At 60.7% G+C, this 15,978-nt stretch overlaps 1 protein-coding gene across 1 annotated transcript; it reads right to left on the bottom strand.

Annotated features, from left to right (window-relative positions):
- Window positions 1–225: 225 nt before the first annotated feature.
- Window positions 226–15,221, bottom strand: STK32C (serine/threonine kinase 32C). Its single transcript, XM_007936786.1, has 11 exons — window positions 15,171–15,221; window positions 6,006–6,157; window positions 4,784–4,957; window positions 4,631–4,668; window positions 4,438–4,527; window positions 3,976–4,079; window positions 3,244–3,360; window positions 2,560–2,685; window positions 2,351–2,482; window positions 1,220–1,287; window positions 226–370 (listed from the first exon to the last, which is right to left on the bottom strand). The coding sequence occupies exons 2-11, from the start codon at window positions 6,122–6,124 to the stop codon at window positions 226–228; spliced, it is 1,113 nt and encodes a 370-aa protein (XP_007934977.1). The 5' UTR covers window positions 6,125–6,157; window positions 15,171–15,221.
- Between the last annotated feature and the right edge of the window lie 757 nt (window positions 15,222–15,978).

Genomic DNA, 15,978 nt, shown 5'->3' with positions numbered 1-15,978 from the left:
AGGCAGCCCGAGGGCCCCCGGGAGAGGCCGGGGCAGACGGCTCAGGTGCCGCCTTGTCCACAGCGCCTGCCCCTCCACGTCGTGTCCTGAGAGGACCTGAGGTCTCTGGCCCCCTCGCCATGCCCCGAGGGCAGGGGCAGCTCGCAGTCCAAGGCGAGTGCAGGTGGTGGCTGCCCCGTGGGGATGTCCATGCAGCCGCCTGACTGTCCACACTCTGCCAGGGACCTAGCTGCTGCCCGTGGATGGACAGAGGGGGCCGCACATGGGCAGGGTGGACCCCGCCACCTCGCCGTCCGCTGGTGGCTCTGCCTCCTCCTGGGGCCTGGGCGCAGGGAGCGGCTGGGCTGTGGGGTCCTGGCTCCTCTTCAGCCTGGCGGGGACACGGGGAGGGGCTTGACGCACCTGAGAAGCACCCCGTGGGGCTCACCCTGCATCACACGGCCCTGATGCGTCGCCCCAGACCCCACGACCCAAAAACTCGCCCACAGGTGCCTAGAGACAGATCAGTGTTGGGCGCTCTTGCTTAGACCCCGAGCGGGCCCACCCAGGGGAGAGCAGCCTCTCCTCACAGACCTCCGGCTGTTGTCAAAGCCCAGGCAGAAGGAAACCCAACCCAGTGCTGTGAGCCGGTCCGACAAAGCCGTGCTGAGTGGCGCCTGCCCTCAGGATGCTGGCCAGTGCCCCAAACCTCTGCCCACACATGGCCCTGCCCCCAGCCCCCCCGAGAAGGCAGAGTAGTCAGGCCAGGGTTTCAGGCCCCCTTCTCCAGGAAGCCTGCCCTGCCCACCCGCACAGGGAGCCCCACAGTGTCCTCCCTCCACAGCCCAGACACCACAGCTGCTTGGCGGCCTGGCATCTATCTCCCTGTGGGCCAGCCCTGCCCTCTCCTGCCCCACAAGACCTCCTAGCTCTGGTGACAGTTTGCCGAGTGAATGAGTGAATGAATGACTGGTGGGGTGACGGGACCCTGACATACACTCACGTGGCCAGGAGGCCATCAGCTGACAGGGCCCATCGCCTGGGTCTCCCAGGGATGCCAGCCACCAGCATCAGCTTATAAGCAAAAGGTTCCCGGGAGTCCCCTCCCGCAGGAGTCTAGGCAGTCCCCCAGGGCCACTGCGTGGACTCCCCCAAAGAGCAGCCCGTGGGTGCTGCCACCCCCGCGCCCCATTTTCCCACTCCCCCCCACGCTGTCACGTGCCCACACTCATGCGCTCACTTTTCTCTGTTAAAAATCACAAAGTCCTGCTGGATGGCGTCAAGGCAGTCCTGCAGGTAGTCGTTCTCCTGCCAGAGCCAGACAAACGGGCCTGCGTCAGCCGCTGCACACGCGCAAGCTCCAGTCCCGCCCGCGGGCGCGCACCTGCGCTCCTCGGTCCCTCAGCCGCTGCCCGCGCCTGCGCACCCGCAGCACTGGCTGCTGGGTCTTCCCAGAGACCTGCTCTTAGGGCCCTGGGCACTCTGGCCTCAGGCAGCCAGGTGCCTGGGGGTGGACATCTCCCCTGTGACCCGAAGCCAGTGACCACAGGGGCCCAAGGGGGAAAGCCCAGCCCGCTGCCAGGGCTGACAGCATGGTGCCCAGAGCTGTTCCACACGATCAGGCTTCTCAGAGCGCCCTCACATCGGGACCCCTCCCGGGCAGGTTCTGCTGGGCGCCGTGCTCTGCCAGACCCCTTTCCACGAATTCCCATCCCATGATGTGCCCCTGAGAAGCAGGCGTCAGGGCAGGGCTGGAGCCAGTCCCTCTGGCTGGTAACAGGGACCCAGCCCTGGTGACTGTTGAGTGTGAGGCCCCTGGCAGCCCTCGGGAACTACCAACTGAAACTCTCCCAGGGGGGCTGCAGGTGGCGGGGGCGTTGGCAGCTACATCACCTCTCAGGGTGGCAACTTATGGGGTAGTTCCAAGGACAGGCCCTGGCTGGCATTGCTGGGCCCAGCGGGCCTCAGGCAGCCCCAGGGGGCGTGGCGTGTCAACACATCCACATCCACACCACATCCACATCCACACCGAGAGCCATCCTCCCTGTGAGCACTGGCTGTGCTTGGGCGCCACCCTGTGGGGTCCCAGTGTGCTCGCAGGCCACGCCTCATGTCCCCCCGGGCTCTGAGAAGGAACCACTGCAAGGGGCTTGGGTTAGGAGAGGGGCTCAGCCGGGACGGTGGGCGAGGGCTCCCAGGTCTCTTCCTGAACTACTGGGAGACTGTCTCCCAGATTTCAAGACGCATCCCCAGCCAGGGGTCTTACAGGACGCCCTGGGGACCCCATTACCATGTGAAGCAGAGGTGGTGGTGATGACATCTCCCCTCCAATCCTGAATCAAGGGCCCGGGAACCCCTCCCCCACACTCACGGACTGGGAGCTGTCCCTGCTGCTGTCGCGAGACTTGTTCTTGGCCAGCCTCTTCTTCTTCTTGTGCAGGGGCCGTGACTCCAGGATCATCTCCTCCAGCTCGAAGGTGGGGTCGCAGTGCAGGCGGCCTTTCTGTGGGGGACCAGGACTGAGCCGTGTCCGTGGCCGGCGTGCCCCCACCATCCCAGGCAGGGAGGGGTTTCTCTTACGTTTGGCACAAAGCCCGGCTCCACCTTCTTCTGGCTCAGGTCGTCCCAGGGCACATGGGCCAGTGAGGGGGTTGCCTGCATGTCCCGGAGGCTGGAGACACGGTGCTCCGGGTTCACTGTGAGGAGCTGGAACAAGGCGCCAGGGCCTGAGGTCAGGGTTTCAGGGTGCCGGGGCCCACAAGGGGACATGAGCCAAGTGCAGCTAAAGCAGTTTGGTCAGTGCGGTGGCCAGCCCACGGCCAGTTTAGTCAGACTGGGCCTCTGGCCAAGCCCCTGAGCCCGAGGACACAGCAGAGGCCGAGGCCAGGAGGTGGGGCTGCAGGGATGTGCGGCCAAGGCACCCACTAGGGGGCACCAGTGGCCCGCCGCACCAGGCTCCACCTGCTGAGTTGTAACTCTCCATAAGGGGGCGTATCCCAGACCCACATCCTTTTCCTGCTGATGGACACAGTGGCAGCGGTGGAGGGGATGTGCCTGCCATGTGCTGACATGAGGGGCCACTCAGACCCATCCAAGGGCTGGGCATGACACGCTCCTCCCTCAGGTCCCTGGGAGCCAAGATCCACTTCCCAAACCAGTTTAGTTAACATGGGGTGGCCGGAGCCCCGATAAAGCAATGCTGACCCTGCATGACGTGGGGCCCCCTTCCAGGGGCAGGGCTCTATAGACAGGGCAGCCGCCCACCTTCCGCAGCAGGGCCACCATGTCCTTGGACCAGGTCGGGGCATACTGGACGCTCACGGTGCCGAACAGCTGTACCAGGGACTCCACCGCATTGCTCGAGTGGATGTCGTACGGCCTCTGTGGGCAGGGGTGGCGATTAGGACCACCATGACACCCAGAACACGGCCAGGCAGCAGCCCACTCCACAGCACCCAGACCACAGCCGGGCAGCAGCCCACCCCACAGCACCCAGAACACGGCTGGGCAGCACCCCACCCCCACGGGCAGGCACAGAGTGCAGCAAGGCCTGAGGAGGGCTGGGAGGCAGGGCCTGCCCTTGGGCCCTGCCTCCAGCACCATGCCAGACCAGGCAGGAAGTGACCATCCTGCCAGCCTTTACCCCAGGGTCCCTGTGGATCAGCCTGGAGAACAGGGGAGGGGTCTGCCTACTTCAGGCCAAGGTCCTGTGGGGTGGCTGGAGGTGCGGAGCCAGGGTGCCCAGGACCCCCAGAGGGATGGGGAGGGGCAGGGCACTCCTCACCCCTGAGCTCCCAGGCTGAATGGATGGCGGCCTCCAAGGGGAGCACTGGGCTCGACTCAGGAACCTTCTGGAAAGTTCTGGGCAGGCATCCCCTGCTCAGCTGCATGCAGACCTGCCCAGGCCCCGGAAGACCCAGCCAGCCAAGCCACAGTCACTTGTCAGAACTCTGGCCACCCCAAAGCACAGAAAGGGTCTTGCTCATGGCTCCATACCCATCCTCGAAGGAGCTCGTATGCCATGACCCCCACCGACCACCAATCCACCTCGAAGGAGTAGCCGGTCCCTCCGCTGACAAAGGACTGGAAGATCTCAGGGGCTTTCAACAGACAGAGAAGGGGCGCTGAGCCACAAAAGCGCCACAGGCCCACCTGCACCCAGCAGCACTGTGCTCTGCCTCCCAGTGCCTTTCCACAAGCACCCACGTGCAGAGAGCTCGGGAGCTGCCAATGAAGCTGGCCCCAGTGGGATGGTTCTGCATGGAGTGGCACATCACAAGCCACCACGGGCATCCATGGGAGTCATGCCCAGTCCACTCATGACTCTCTTTAGAGCCTGGCCCACTGCTTACTGTCAGATGGCTTTAGGGGAGAAGTCTGGGGAGACCTGTGGGCTGGCAGGAGAGGTAAGAGGGCTGGACCATGGGGGTGGGTGCAGTCTGAGTAGCAGGCGCCTACCCATATAGGGCTTGGTGCCAGCCAGGGCGGTCGCTCTCTCCCCGTCCTTTATGATGGTGGCGATGTTGAAGTCTGTCAGGTGTGCATGTCCTGCCGGAGGAGGAGAAGCTGGACAGCTACCCCAGGCCCAGAGAACGTCCCTGTGGCAGGGACGGACAACAGCTCCCACCTGCCTTCACCTGCCCTGGCTCACCTTGTTCATCCAGGAGAATGTTGTCAGGCTTGACGTCTCTGCACAGGGAAGAGTGAGGTGAGTGTCCTGAAACCACCCCTGTTCCCATCTGGAACCCACCGGCAGAGTCTGAGGATTCCCCAGATGGGCACCCCACCCAAGGTGAGCACACACCTGTGGATGATATGTTGGCTGCACAGGTAGTCGAGGGCCATCGCCATCTCACAGACGTACAACCTGACTGTGTCCTCGGAGAACTGGACATTCTGCTGCAGGTGGTAGCGCAGGTCCCCACCCAGCAGTAGGTCCACCACCATGAACATGTCCTCCTCATCCTGGAAGGAGTACCTGTGGGTGCCCAGGGAGATGGGTGAAGAAGTGCTCACACTGAGAGGTAATGATGACAGTGGAGATGGGGATGATGACGATGACACAGATGAGGACGGGTAGGGTGGGGAGGATGGGGATGGGGTGATGATAATGGAGTTGATTGTGATGGGGATACTGGTGATGGGGATGGGGATGATAATGGACATGACGATGGGGGTGAGGGAATGAGGATAGGGATGATGGGGATGGGGATGATGATGGGGATGGGGATGGTGGAGATGTTCCTGGTGATGGATGATGCTGATAGAGATGATGATGCTGACAGGGATGAGGGAATGACGACAGTGATGATTGTGATGGGGATGACGATGATGGGGATGATGGTCGAGATGATGATGATAGAGATGACGATAGAGATGATGATGATGGAGATGATGGGGATGATGGTGATGATGGAGATGATGGGGATGATGATGGAGATGATAATGATGAGGATGATGGGGATGATGGAGATGATGCTGCTGATTATGGAGATGATGATAGAGATGATGATGATGATGGCAATCATGGGGATGATGATGGGGATGATGACGATGGGGATGATGGTGATGATGGCGATGATGGGGATGATGATGATGATGGAGATGATGATGATGGAGATGATGGGGATGATGATGATGATGGAGATGATGATGATGGAGATGACGACAGAGATGATGATGATGATGGGGATGATGATGATGATGATGATGATGATGATGGGGATGAGCTGAAGTCTCCCCAGTGATCTTAGTGCCACAAACTTCAGGGACCACATGTCTCCTCTGTGGGAAAGTCTTGGGCTTACTACAGGCCTAGGGGTGGTACCACATTACCCTAAGCATGTCCATGGACTGAACCCCGGTGGCCCTGGGGTACAGGAAGGTGAGAGAACGGCAGGGATAGGGAGGGCAGGGAGGGCACTCCAGGGGCTGACGTGGGCAGAGACTGAGGAACCAGGCTGGGGTAGGCAGGCCTTTTGGTAGCAAGCTCCTCACTGGACCAGGCCCCCGGCAGGCAAGCTCACCAGAGGTTCACCAGGAAGACATGCTCAATCTCCTGCAGGATCTCCAGCTCCCGAAACACGTTGCGGACCTCATCACGCTCAATGCACTGCTGCTTGTTCATGTACTTCATGGCGTACATCTTCTCTGTGTCCCGCTTCTGCACGATGCACACCTGGAGCACAGAGGGCATCTCAGCAAGGACACGGGGCGACGCATGTTCCTCAGCCACAGCAGAGCCGATGCGGAAATGGCCAGTCTTAGTGACATGAGTGTCCTGTGAGCAAGCTCCTCCCAGAGAACAAGCAGGACACCTAAGAACAGCCTAAGAGCACCCTGTGTGTGAACAAAAGTGTGGTGTGGGGGGCAGTGCAGGGCAGGCTAGTGCCTCCACACTCACCAGCCATGACCTGGGCTGGTCAAGTTACCTTCCTGACCTCAGCATCCTTTCCTGGACTCGGAGCAAGTGGCCTAGAGGGTTGCTGAGGGACATGAGAACCCACATAGCACAGAGCCTGTGCCTAGGAATCCCCCATAAGTGAGAACTACCATCCTCACCAGGAGTAAGTGGACTTCTGCAACAGTTCAGCCAAGCAGGGACCCTCTGGGATGAAGGCTATCCACTTGGCTCTTTCCAGCAGCAATGCCCTCAAGCATCTATTGCCAGGCCGAGAGGACGAGGGGGAAGAGAGGTGTAGGACTTAACTATGAGAAACAGGCACTAAGCGTCCATCAGAACCCACACAAAGGATGTCCAGGGAGCCAGGACTGGATGTACAGAAACATGGGCTGTGCAGCCAGTCAGCTCTTGGAAAGAACTCTTGAGGCAGATAACCCAGAGCCATCTCTGAGGGGCTTTGCCACCTCTGGTCTCCAGTTTTGAAGGACGAGCCCAGGAGTCTGGAGAAATCAAAGACCCCAGGACTCAGGGAGGGCAGGCAACTGTCCCAAGCACATGACCCAAAGGCAGGTGGCCTGGAACTGACTGGGCCCCTGAGTGGGCATCAGAGTCTCAGGTCACACCCAGTCGATTCAGCCCTTGGGTGTATCCTAAGAAACAGATGGTACTTTATGTCTGAAGGTGTACATTGCAGTGTTATTTATAATAACACTTTGCAACAACCTTGACATTCAACAGCCTTATGGACGGGGGTAAGTGAGCTCAACAAAACATTACGCAGAACTGAAATAAAACTTATGAAGGACTGAATGGCATACGGCAGTTCTCCCAATGCCAAGCAAAAACATGAAGCTACACTGTGTAATGACCATGACGCAAAGATTAGATACCAACGTGGCAGAAACTGCACTGAGCATGGGCAGGCGGAAACAGCTCCATCCTGGGAGGGGCTGCTTTGGCTTCTGTAATGACATGGGGGGTGGGGCGCAAGGGATAGATGCTGACGGAACATCAGGGACCGGCCCCAATCCATTGGGGCTGAGATGGAACATCAGGGACCAGCTCCACTCCATTGGGGCTGAGATTATTCCTACAGCTGAGGCCACGCACTGGCCCGACACCTGTCCACACCCCCAACTCTCCTCTGGTCCCTGTCTTCCCTCCTCAGGAGGCTAGCCTCTCTTCACTGGTTGACCCTCTCAGAGGGTGGGGTCTGCAGTGACCCACTCTTCGTGTGACTTGCAAGACTGAGCTGTGTCAGCACCTCAGTGCACAGCCACTGTGCAGCAGGGCCCGGCTAGCACCGTGCATTAGCCCTGTGTCCCCAGCATGCTCCCAGCTGAGGGGGTACTCTGGCCACCTGCGTCTGGGTCAGGGGCCTCTGAACCTAAACACATGGGTCAGAGGCCACCCAGGCACTGGGCTTCCTTGGCCCACAGATATGAAGGGCCCCCGGCTGAAGGGGTAGAGGTGCCCCCAGCAGTGGGATTGGGCAGGTAGGTGTATGGTCCCCTGTGCCTGCCATAACAATCACCCAGTGACCCATGCTTACCCTCTCAGGGCTCGAAGGTCAGAGTCAGAAATCCAGAACCCAGGTCCACAGAGCTGGCTCCTTCTAAAGACTCCAGGGGGAGAACCCACGTCCTCTCCTTCTCCTGCTTCTCATGGCCACCCCCACCCATGGGATCACAGCCCCTACTCCACCTGCACAGCCGTCCATGTGACTTCCTCCAACCCCTCTCTGCCCCCTCTGCCTCCTCTTCCACGTTCGCGGACCCATGAGGCCACGCAGAAGCCAGAAGCCAGGCCTAGCTCCCTAAAATCTGGTCAGTGGATCTGCATCCTGGCTCCACCTGCAACCTCGCTCCCCTTGGCCTTTTGCAGAACGTGGTCACATGTCTCAGGGATTCGGATGTGACCTCTTTGGGGGCTTCATTCTGTGGGCCATGGAGGGTATGCCATGGTTAGCAGGTGGCCCCTGGGGGCACCAGGCTGGTTTGCTTGAGCTCCACGGCTCACTGGTTGTGTGGCCTTTGGTGGCCTTGGTGCCCCTCCCTGAGACACCCATGAGGTGAGGGTGATGCCTGCCCGCCCTTCCTTCTGAGCAATGGAGACACTCGACGGGCAGGCGAGAGGCCAGCACGGCAGTCTGCCACTCTGTGGGCATGTGATGTCCCAGGGCTGGCACTCAAGGAGGAGGCGGCACAGTCCTGTCTGCCAGGGACCAGGGAGAAACAGGCAGAGGGGACACAAGGGTCTCTGTCTCCAGCCCATGGCTGCCCAGCTGGCAGAAGTGATGACATGGGGACAGGGTCCATGGCGGGGCTGCCACGCACAGGGCAGGGAAACCCTGGCGCCACATCATCAGTGACTGCTCCCAGCCCCCCAGCCCCTGGGCCCCCAGAACCCCCACAGCAGTTCCACAAGCAGTTCTCCTGAAAATCCACTGGAAAAGTCAAAAGGAAAATGAGTGAGCCCCTGCAGCTGGCTGTCACTGTGCCCACGCCCTGTGTGCCCACCGCGCCCAGCCTGCTCAGCCAGCATCCCATCAGGCATGTCTGTCCTCCCACACGCAGCAGGCACGCGGAGGGCAGCTGGCTGTCCTGGGGCTGTGGTCTGCGGGGGAGCAGAGAGCCAGGGCTTCCGATGGAAATGCAGGCTACTGACCTGTGCAGAGATGTGCACTCAGCGCCTCCCCACGCCCCTGCCTGACACCACACTGTGCACCAGGTGCATCGGGAGCTGATGGCCAGCTCTGAGCAGGCCTCTGATGCCCCAGGCCAGCCCTGCGGGACACCCAGCTCCCCGGTCCCTGGCCACACTGCTGAGCCCAGCCTCTGCTCGTACCACACTCCTGGCACGCTGCCTGCCCTCCACGGACTGTCCCGTCCTCTTTAGGGCTCGGTGCAGCCCCTCCCCTCCCCTGGCCTCCTCCACCAATGTCTGAACTAGGCCCGGGCAGCAGACCCTGAGGCCAGAACTGCCCAAGGGGCCTTCCCAGGTATTTGAGCCTGAGCCGGGTCTCCTTAAAATGGATTTGATGAATCATGATCAGTGGCCCAGAAGCACTCTGCAGACAGCAGACCCATCCTGCAGGACGGGGAAAGGGCGACCACCCCGGCTGGCACCTGGAAAGGTGAGTCGGCTGTCCGTGCCCCTCCAGCCCCAAGCAGAAGCTCCACCAGAGGCATCAGGAGCCTGGCTGGGCTGCTGCTCCTCCTGGGGACCTCAGTGACAGCAGTCCCGTAAAGGGGTGGGGCCCACAGCCGTGGAGACAGAAGCTGGGGCCTGGTGTCCTAGATGTTCACCTCTCCCTCCACTTCAAAGCCACCGTGCCGGCACCAGGCACTCTCCCCCTGGCTCCCCAGGCCTGGCCTTGTGGGGAAAGGTGTTCACAGTGTGGGAAGCAGAGGGAACTGACTGGGAGCTGTCGCCGCCTGGAGGGGGCGCGCCCTGGGCAATCCCAGCCTTTGCTACACTTGGCATCTGCATTTCTCAGAGCCCAGCCCAGAGCAGCCCGCAATCGTGCAGATCGGAGCCCAAGAGAGTTGAGGGCCCAGCTCAGGAGCCCCAACTGCTGCAGAAGCCAGAAAGGAAGGAACAGAAGCGCCCCTAAAATCGCCCAGCAGGCAGCCTGTCGGGAGGGATGGCGGAGCCGTCCTCAGGAGGAGCATGCCCTGTCGGGGTGTCCTGGTAGGAAAGACCGTGCTTATGAAACTCCCAGGGCCAGACGGAGGGTTCCAGACTCCCTGAAGGCGCAGGAGAGGAAACCCCGAGGGCCTGGATTCTGTGGGCTGCTGGGGCCAGGCCAGGATCTCAACACTCAGCGGCTGGCTGCCCTCCACCCGTCTCCTGCAGCTGCTGTGCAGGACCACAGCCCCCCACGGGCCCTCCTGCGCCCTCCACGCCCTCTGTGCTGTCTTCCAGCCCGGTGCCCAGGATCCCACAGAAAGCTCTGGACAGGAACCACATCGGGGACTCGGGGTTCACCCACCCATCAGAGGCATCCGGGGTGGCCTCTGGGCACGTGGGAAGCGTGCCGTTACCGTGAGGCTGGAGGCTGGGGGCTGGGGCCTGGGATTGCTACAGCTCACCTGCCACGCTAAGGGTCTGTGCCCATACTAAAGGCCCGCGTCCACCCTAAGAGTCCATGCCCATGCTAAGGGTCCACACCCACACTAAGGGTCTGTGCCCACACTGAGGGCCCGCATCCACACTAAGGGTCTGTGCCCATGCTAAGGGACCACATCCATGCTAAGGGCTGGTGCCCACATCAAGGGTCCGCACCCATGCTAAGGGTCTGTGTGTAATTTCTCAGTCCCGTCACCACACAGTGGGACCAGATCACCACGCCATGCCTCACACTCCCCAGGAAGAACTTACCCACGTGCTTGGGCGGGAAAAGAGAACGTGGCCATCAGCACCGTGGGGAACTAGCCACCCCATGTTACCCCATCCTCAAAGCACAGCCACGTCGTTGCTGCAAACGTTCAGAGCAAGTCTGTGACCACAAAGGGGCCCACGTTACAGACAGGAACTTGGAGCTGGGAGAGGCCTGGGTCTATCCACAGCAGTCTACCTCCACCACAGAACATTCCAGTGACTGGAAAGAAACCAGACACGCTCCAGAACAAACAAGGCTGTGGGTGAGCAAACCCTTCTTTAAGACAGTAAGCGTGCCCGGCTCAGCCCCGATGGCACCCTGCTGCCAGCAGCTTCAGGACTAGGCTGGGGCTGGGGGTCCTGGTGGCTGGGAGCCGCAGAACTCCCCAGGAAGCCTGGCTCAGCTGCGGGTGAGGCACTGAGCTTGCACTGCTCCTTTCGAGGGTGTGAGGTATCTTCCAAGGCTGGCCTGGCCTGCCCTGGGGCCCTGGATGGAGGCCACCTCTTCTGCAGGGGCAGATCAACTCCTGCCCCATCACTCTGGACCCACCCTATCACCTGGGGCCAGGGAGGCAACACCTAGGGATAGCCCCTATTTCCAGAACCCTCACCCCAGCTGACACCGTTCAAAGACAGCAGCCTCTGGGGACAGTGACATCACAGGGCCAGCCCCAAGCCAGGCAGGCTGCTCCTTGCCTCACCCTGAGATTTCCGGAAGGGTGCTTGCACGTAGTAAATTACATAGTGTAGCTTTTCTACCCAAAGTCTCTGTAAACTCTGAGGTAGAATTTGCCGTGAGCAACTGAGGAGCTCCTGATTGCTGAAGATGTCCACCTGGGGTATTTCTGTGGGGAGTGGCACAAAACAGTGTTCTGGGAGGGTCCCTCTCTCTCTCTCAGGTGCTTAGAATTCTGATGTTATAATTGGTTGTTTTGGCCACTCTGCTGGGCTCAAAAGGAGGCCTCCTAGAAGCAGAAGTCTCTCTCTGACTCCCGGTTGAGGAAGACGTGCTACTGAAAGAGACACTCGCTCCTGAGACACACTCTGCTGGGAAAGAGACGCAAGAGACACACGTTGCCGAGTGAGACACTGAGGGACACGCACTGCTGGGAGAGAGACTGTGAGAGACTGTTGGCTGAGGGACGATGGGCTGGGAGAGAGATTGAGTGTTTTTCCTGAACTTGAGTTGTAGCCTGGTGCTTCCCTAATAAACCCCGTAATCTGTGAGTTCTGTGTGGCCACTGCAGTGAATTATCGAGCCCAGGAGAGAGGTGGTGGGTGTTTTGGGAGGAACGGTTGGTGAAAGGGCTGGAGGGAGGCAGCATGTCTGGCCTGGCAGGAATAGGCCTTGGGTTACTGATAGTGACTCTGTTTTCCTCTTGTGGGGGTAGAGGAGGTCAGGAGATGTGGCCTCCTTGCCCTTTCTGCAGTGCCGCAGAGGACAGCCCCCTTGGGGAAATAGGGGAGGACGGAGGGAGGGAAGGTTGGGGCGATGGGGCTCCCCCAGCAGCAGGCCTCACATGGCAGAGTGGACCCTGGTTCTGAGTCGCCGTAGGTGGGCCTGGGCCTCCTCTGCCTGACACCTAACACCACCCTCACACTCCCCACCCCTCCGTCATCCAGGAAGCCCTAAACCCCAGCTGAGCCACCTGGGGTTCAGGCGACCCCAAGAGAATATGCACTGGGATTCTTACGTTCAGACGGATATGAGTGGGGCAGTGGGGGGAGGGCCTGCAGCTGCAGCCCAGCAGGTGGGCAGCCGTGTACCCCAGAGCAGGTGGGAAGCTATGGTTTAGATCCCTAGACCTGGTCTCCGAGGTTACCACCATCGTGTGACCCTGACCCAGGAGCCTGGACCAAGGCTCCCAACAGGGCGTTGGCAGAGGGCTGTCCTTCCCCGGAGATTTCTGGAGCGGCCCCAGTATGCTGGGAGCTCTGGAGCACAGCAGGCCATTGAGTCACGCCCGGAGTCAGGTGAATCTGTGCAGGGGACCACCCGGCAGTCTGTGACACGTGGGGCTGAGTGAATGGTTGAGGAATGACCGTGAAACCTGGGGCCCAGTGGGCAGCCCTGACCACGGTCAGCATGAAGCCTCTGGACCCTTCCGGTTCTCAAGCTCCCCTGGACTTGGCCACTTCCCACCAATCTTACTTCCACCCCTTCAACTTCTCTCCACCTGTGAGCCCCGTCCGTGCCCCCTGGAACCTTACTCTTTCCTGTCAGGAACTTTCTACTGGTTCTGGCTTTCAACGATGTCAGCGGGCCTTCCGCTCAGTAAAACCAACTTCAACACACCTGCCCCCAACACGAGGCCCACAGAGCCCAGCCCCCTACCTCAGGAGACGCCTGGGGAGCCTGCAGAGGGGAGACCCCAGATGCACGGAGCCCCCCACTCGCTAGTCCTCCATCAGAAGTGAGCATCCTCACATGGGACTTTGAAGCCTTAAAGTTCTGGTGCCCACCAACCAGGAGTCCGCAGCCCACCCAGCGGAGCAGCTGAGTTCAGCCGCTGCTGGGCCAGAAAGATGTGACCCGAGGAGCCACAGCTCAGAGGGGGCGGCCGGCTGCCCAATGCCAGTGCCTCCGGAGGTGTCCCAGGGTCTGAGGGCCGGTCCTCCAGGCAGCTCTGATCCTCAGAGCAGGCTGCAGCTGCCAGTCCCTCCTCCTGCAGGGCCAGGGCTCTCAGCTGCTGCGGACACCCCTGAAACAGCAGGAACAAACAGGCGTGCTCCAGCAGCCTTCGAGAGGCGACCACAGTGTCCAGCTCCGGCCCCTTCCCTGCAGGGTCACTGCCTGAGCAGAGTCGAGTCTGTGGCCAGCCCTCGTCTTCCCCCAGTCCAGGCCCCCGGTGGCCTCATTAGCAAGGAGGCTCAGTGGCACAGGTGCTCACATCTGAAATAATGCCCAGGCCCACTCAGTGGCCACCTCTGTCATCCACTCTGCAGAGCCCATTCCAGGGATCCTCTGCCCCCGACTCTTCAGAGGCCAGGACCCCTGCAGCTCTGTGGACATTGGGAACAGCTGTCCAGCTGTTTCCACAGGGAGCACAGACAGCGCCCAGGCACGGTGCAGGAGGGCCACAAGTGGTGGGAGTAGACAGGGGCCAAGGAACAGGCCCCACTGTGAGCCATGTCCGACAGCCTTCCCCACACCAGGGACCACTCTGGCCCCTCTGGACATACAACTGCCCGTCGGGGTTCCAGCACCCCTGTTCTCAATCACCCCAGCATGCCTCCCCCATGGGCCACCCTCTCCTAAAACCGCACTGGGGACAGGGTCGCCCGAGCCTCACCCTGCCTGCCCTCGTCTGTCCCTACCCCCTCTGCGGCCCCACGGGACAGAACGGTACTCATCTGTGAATAGTGAGGTAACAGAGGCTGGTCCAGCACCTCAAGCTCTGCAGACCCCTCGAGCCCCCACTTTCCCGTTGATGATCATGAGATACCAGGACACACAGTGGGTTTTCTGCAGCTAATGAAGGCAGAGAACCTCCCCACTGCGTACAGCGTCACACAGCGATCAGCCGGGACACAGAGCCGCGAGGTAATTAGAGGTATTCCGATGCCAGGTATTGGACTTGGGGACAGGGCAATTCCTGTCAAAGAGCTTAAAGAGCGTCGCAGGCGTGGGGTCCAGCCAATGCACAGAGAGGATGGCAGCCAGGGCGAAGGCACGGTCCGCCAAGCCTCGCCAATGCTGGGAGGCAGCTGGGCCATTCAGAAAGTGGCTTCCTTACAGCACAGCGTGGAGACAGGGCCCCGGGAGCTAATTTGAGCTCTTTAGTGGCTTGTTAAGGCCTCTTCTAAGTTATAATTACTCCAATCCCTCTGGAGGCCGCCATCAGGAAGTCGGATCCAGCCCAGAGAGAACAAAAGGACCTGAGGACTGCAGCTCCAGTTCCCGAGGCCGTGGGGGTGGGAGAGCAAGGGACTGTGTGGAGGGCGCGGTCGCCTCCCCGCCGCTGCCACTGTGGTCCCACCATGACTCCAGGCGCTTCCCCGGCAGCCTGAGACGGGGCCACTTGTGTACAGGCCACGACCCTCAGCTCTGGACCACCTTCCTCTCAGACCCAGGAGTGTGCTAGGACGGAAAGCAGGTGAGGAAAGCGGATCCAGCGAAGTGGTCTCAGTGCTGAGGGGTCTTCATGAGCAGTGAGGAAGGTCCCACAGACTGTTGCTGGCAGCCCACACCCTCAGCTCCTCCTGAGCTCCAAGACCCCCAGAGACTGGGCTGCAGGGGGCCTGAGCAGTCAGGAGCTCGGCTGTGACACTCTCACATTGCCACCTGTGGGGTGCAGCCACGCTGCGAGCATGTCCCCAGGGCAGACGGGCATGGCACTGCATGTCTGTCACACAGCTCCCCCGATCACCCTTGCTGGCCCCAGGCCCACAGGCTCCAACTTACCTTGCCAAAGCTGCCCTTCCCGATGGCCCGCAGGATCTGGAAGTGGTCGAAGTTCACTGTGGAGCAAACAGAGGGACGTCAGATGACCTGGGAGCCCTGTGCCTCATAAAAGCCCCTCCAACAAGGACCTCAGCACCTCCTGCCACACAGGAAAGTTCTGCGCCCCACTCCCTTCTCTGCACAGGGAGCTATTAGGCTGAACTGTCCCCATAAACCCTGCTGGAGTTCTAACCTGAACCCGTGAACAGGACCCTGCTTGGAAACAGGGTCTGAGATGCTACTGGTTATATTGACATGAGTGCAAACTGGAGGCAGGAGGGCCCTAACCATACATGGCTAGTGTCCTTAGACCCATACACACAGGGAAGTCAGCCATGGGATGACGGAGTGACAGACACGAGTGGCATGGCCACAAGCCAAGGAATGCCCAGGGCCCCGACAGCTGGAGACAAGACAGGGTCCTCTCCAGAGCCTTCTGAGAGCTCAATGCTCTGGGCCCAGAGCCCCGAGAAAATGTCTGTTCTCAGAAGCCCCCTGCTCTGGGGCCCTGTTACAGACCACCCAGGACACTCCCAGAGCCCACGTCACGGAGCAGAGCCCCGGCCGAGCTGGGGAGAGCCAGAGACGAACGGGCACGTGACACCCTTCCCCATCTGCAGAGGGCCAGTCCAGCTGGGGTCTCTCAGTGTGCCACTGTCCCGGGCAGAGCCCCTCCACCTGCACTGTCACCAGAGACAAAACTGGCCAGGGCATTCCAGGAATGAGCCCAGGAGTGCACACTGGTGACAGTGGAGGGAGTGAAGGTGTG

This window comes from Orycteropus afer, unplaced genomic scaffold (genome assembly GCF_000298275.1).
Source record: "Orycteropus afer afer isolate SDZICR_OR568_19922 unplaced genomic scaffold, OryAfe1.0 scaffold00038, whole genome shotgun sequence".
Classification (NCBI taxonomy): domain Eukaryota; kingdom Metazoa; phylum Chordata; class Mammalia; order Tubulidentata; family Orycteropodidae; genus Orycteropus; species Orycteropus afer.
The sequence above is the reverse complement of the archived record's forward strand: the minus strand, read 5'-3'. Positions and strand labels throughout refer to the sequence as shown.

Excerpts from the sequence above, each read along its gene's own strand:
- STK32C (XM_007936786.1), bottom strand. The coding sequence starts at position 6,124 with ATGTACGCCATGAAGTACATGAACAAGCAGCAGTGCATTGAGCGTGAT. Across the intron at positions 2,686-3,243 it reads TGGTGGCCCTGCTGCGGAAG|CTCCTCACAGTGAACCCGGA; the intron begins GTGGGCGGCTGC and ends GCCTTGTTCCAG. Across the intron at positions 2,483-2,559 it reads AGCCGGGCTTTGTGCCAAAC|AAAGGCCGCCTGCACTGCGA; the intron begins GTAAGAGAAACC and ends GGTCCCCCACAG.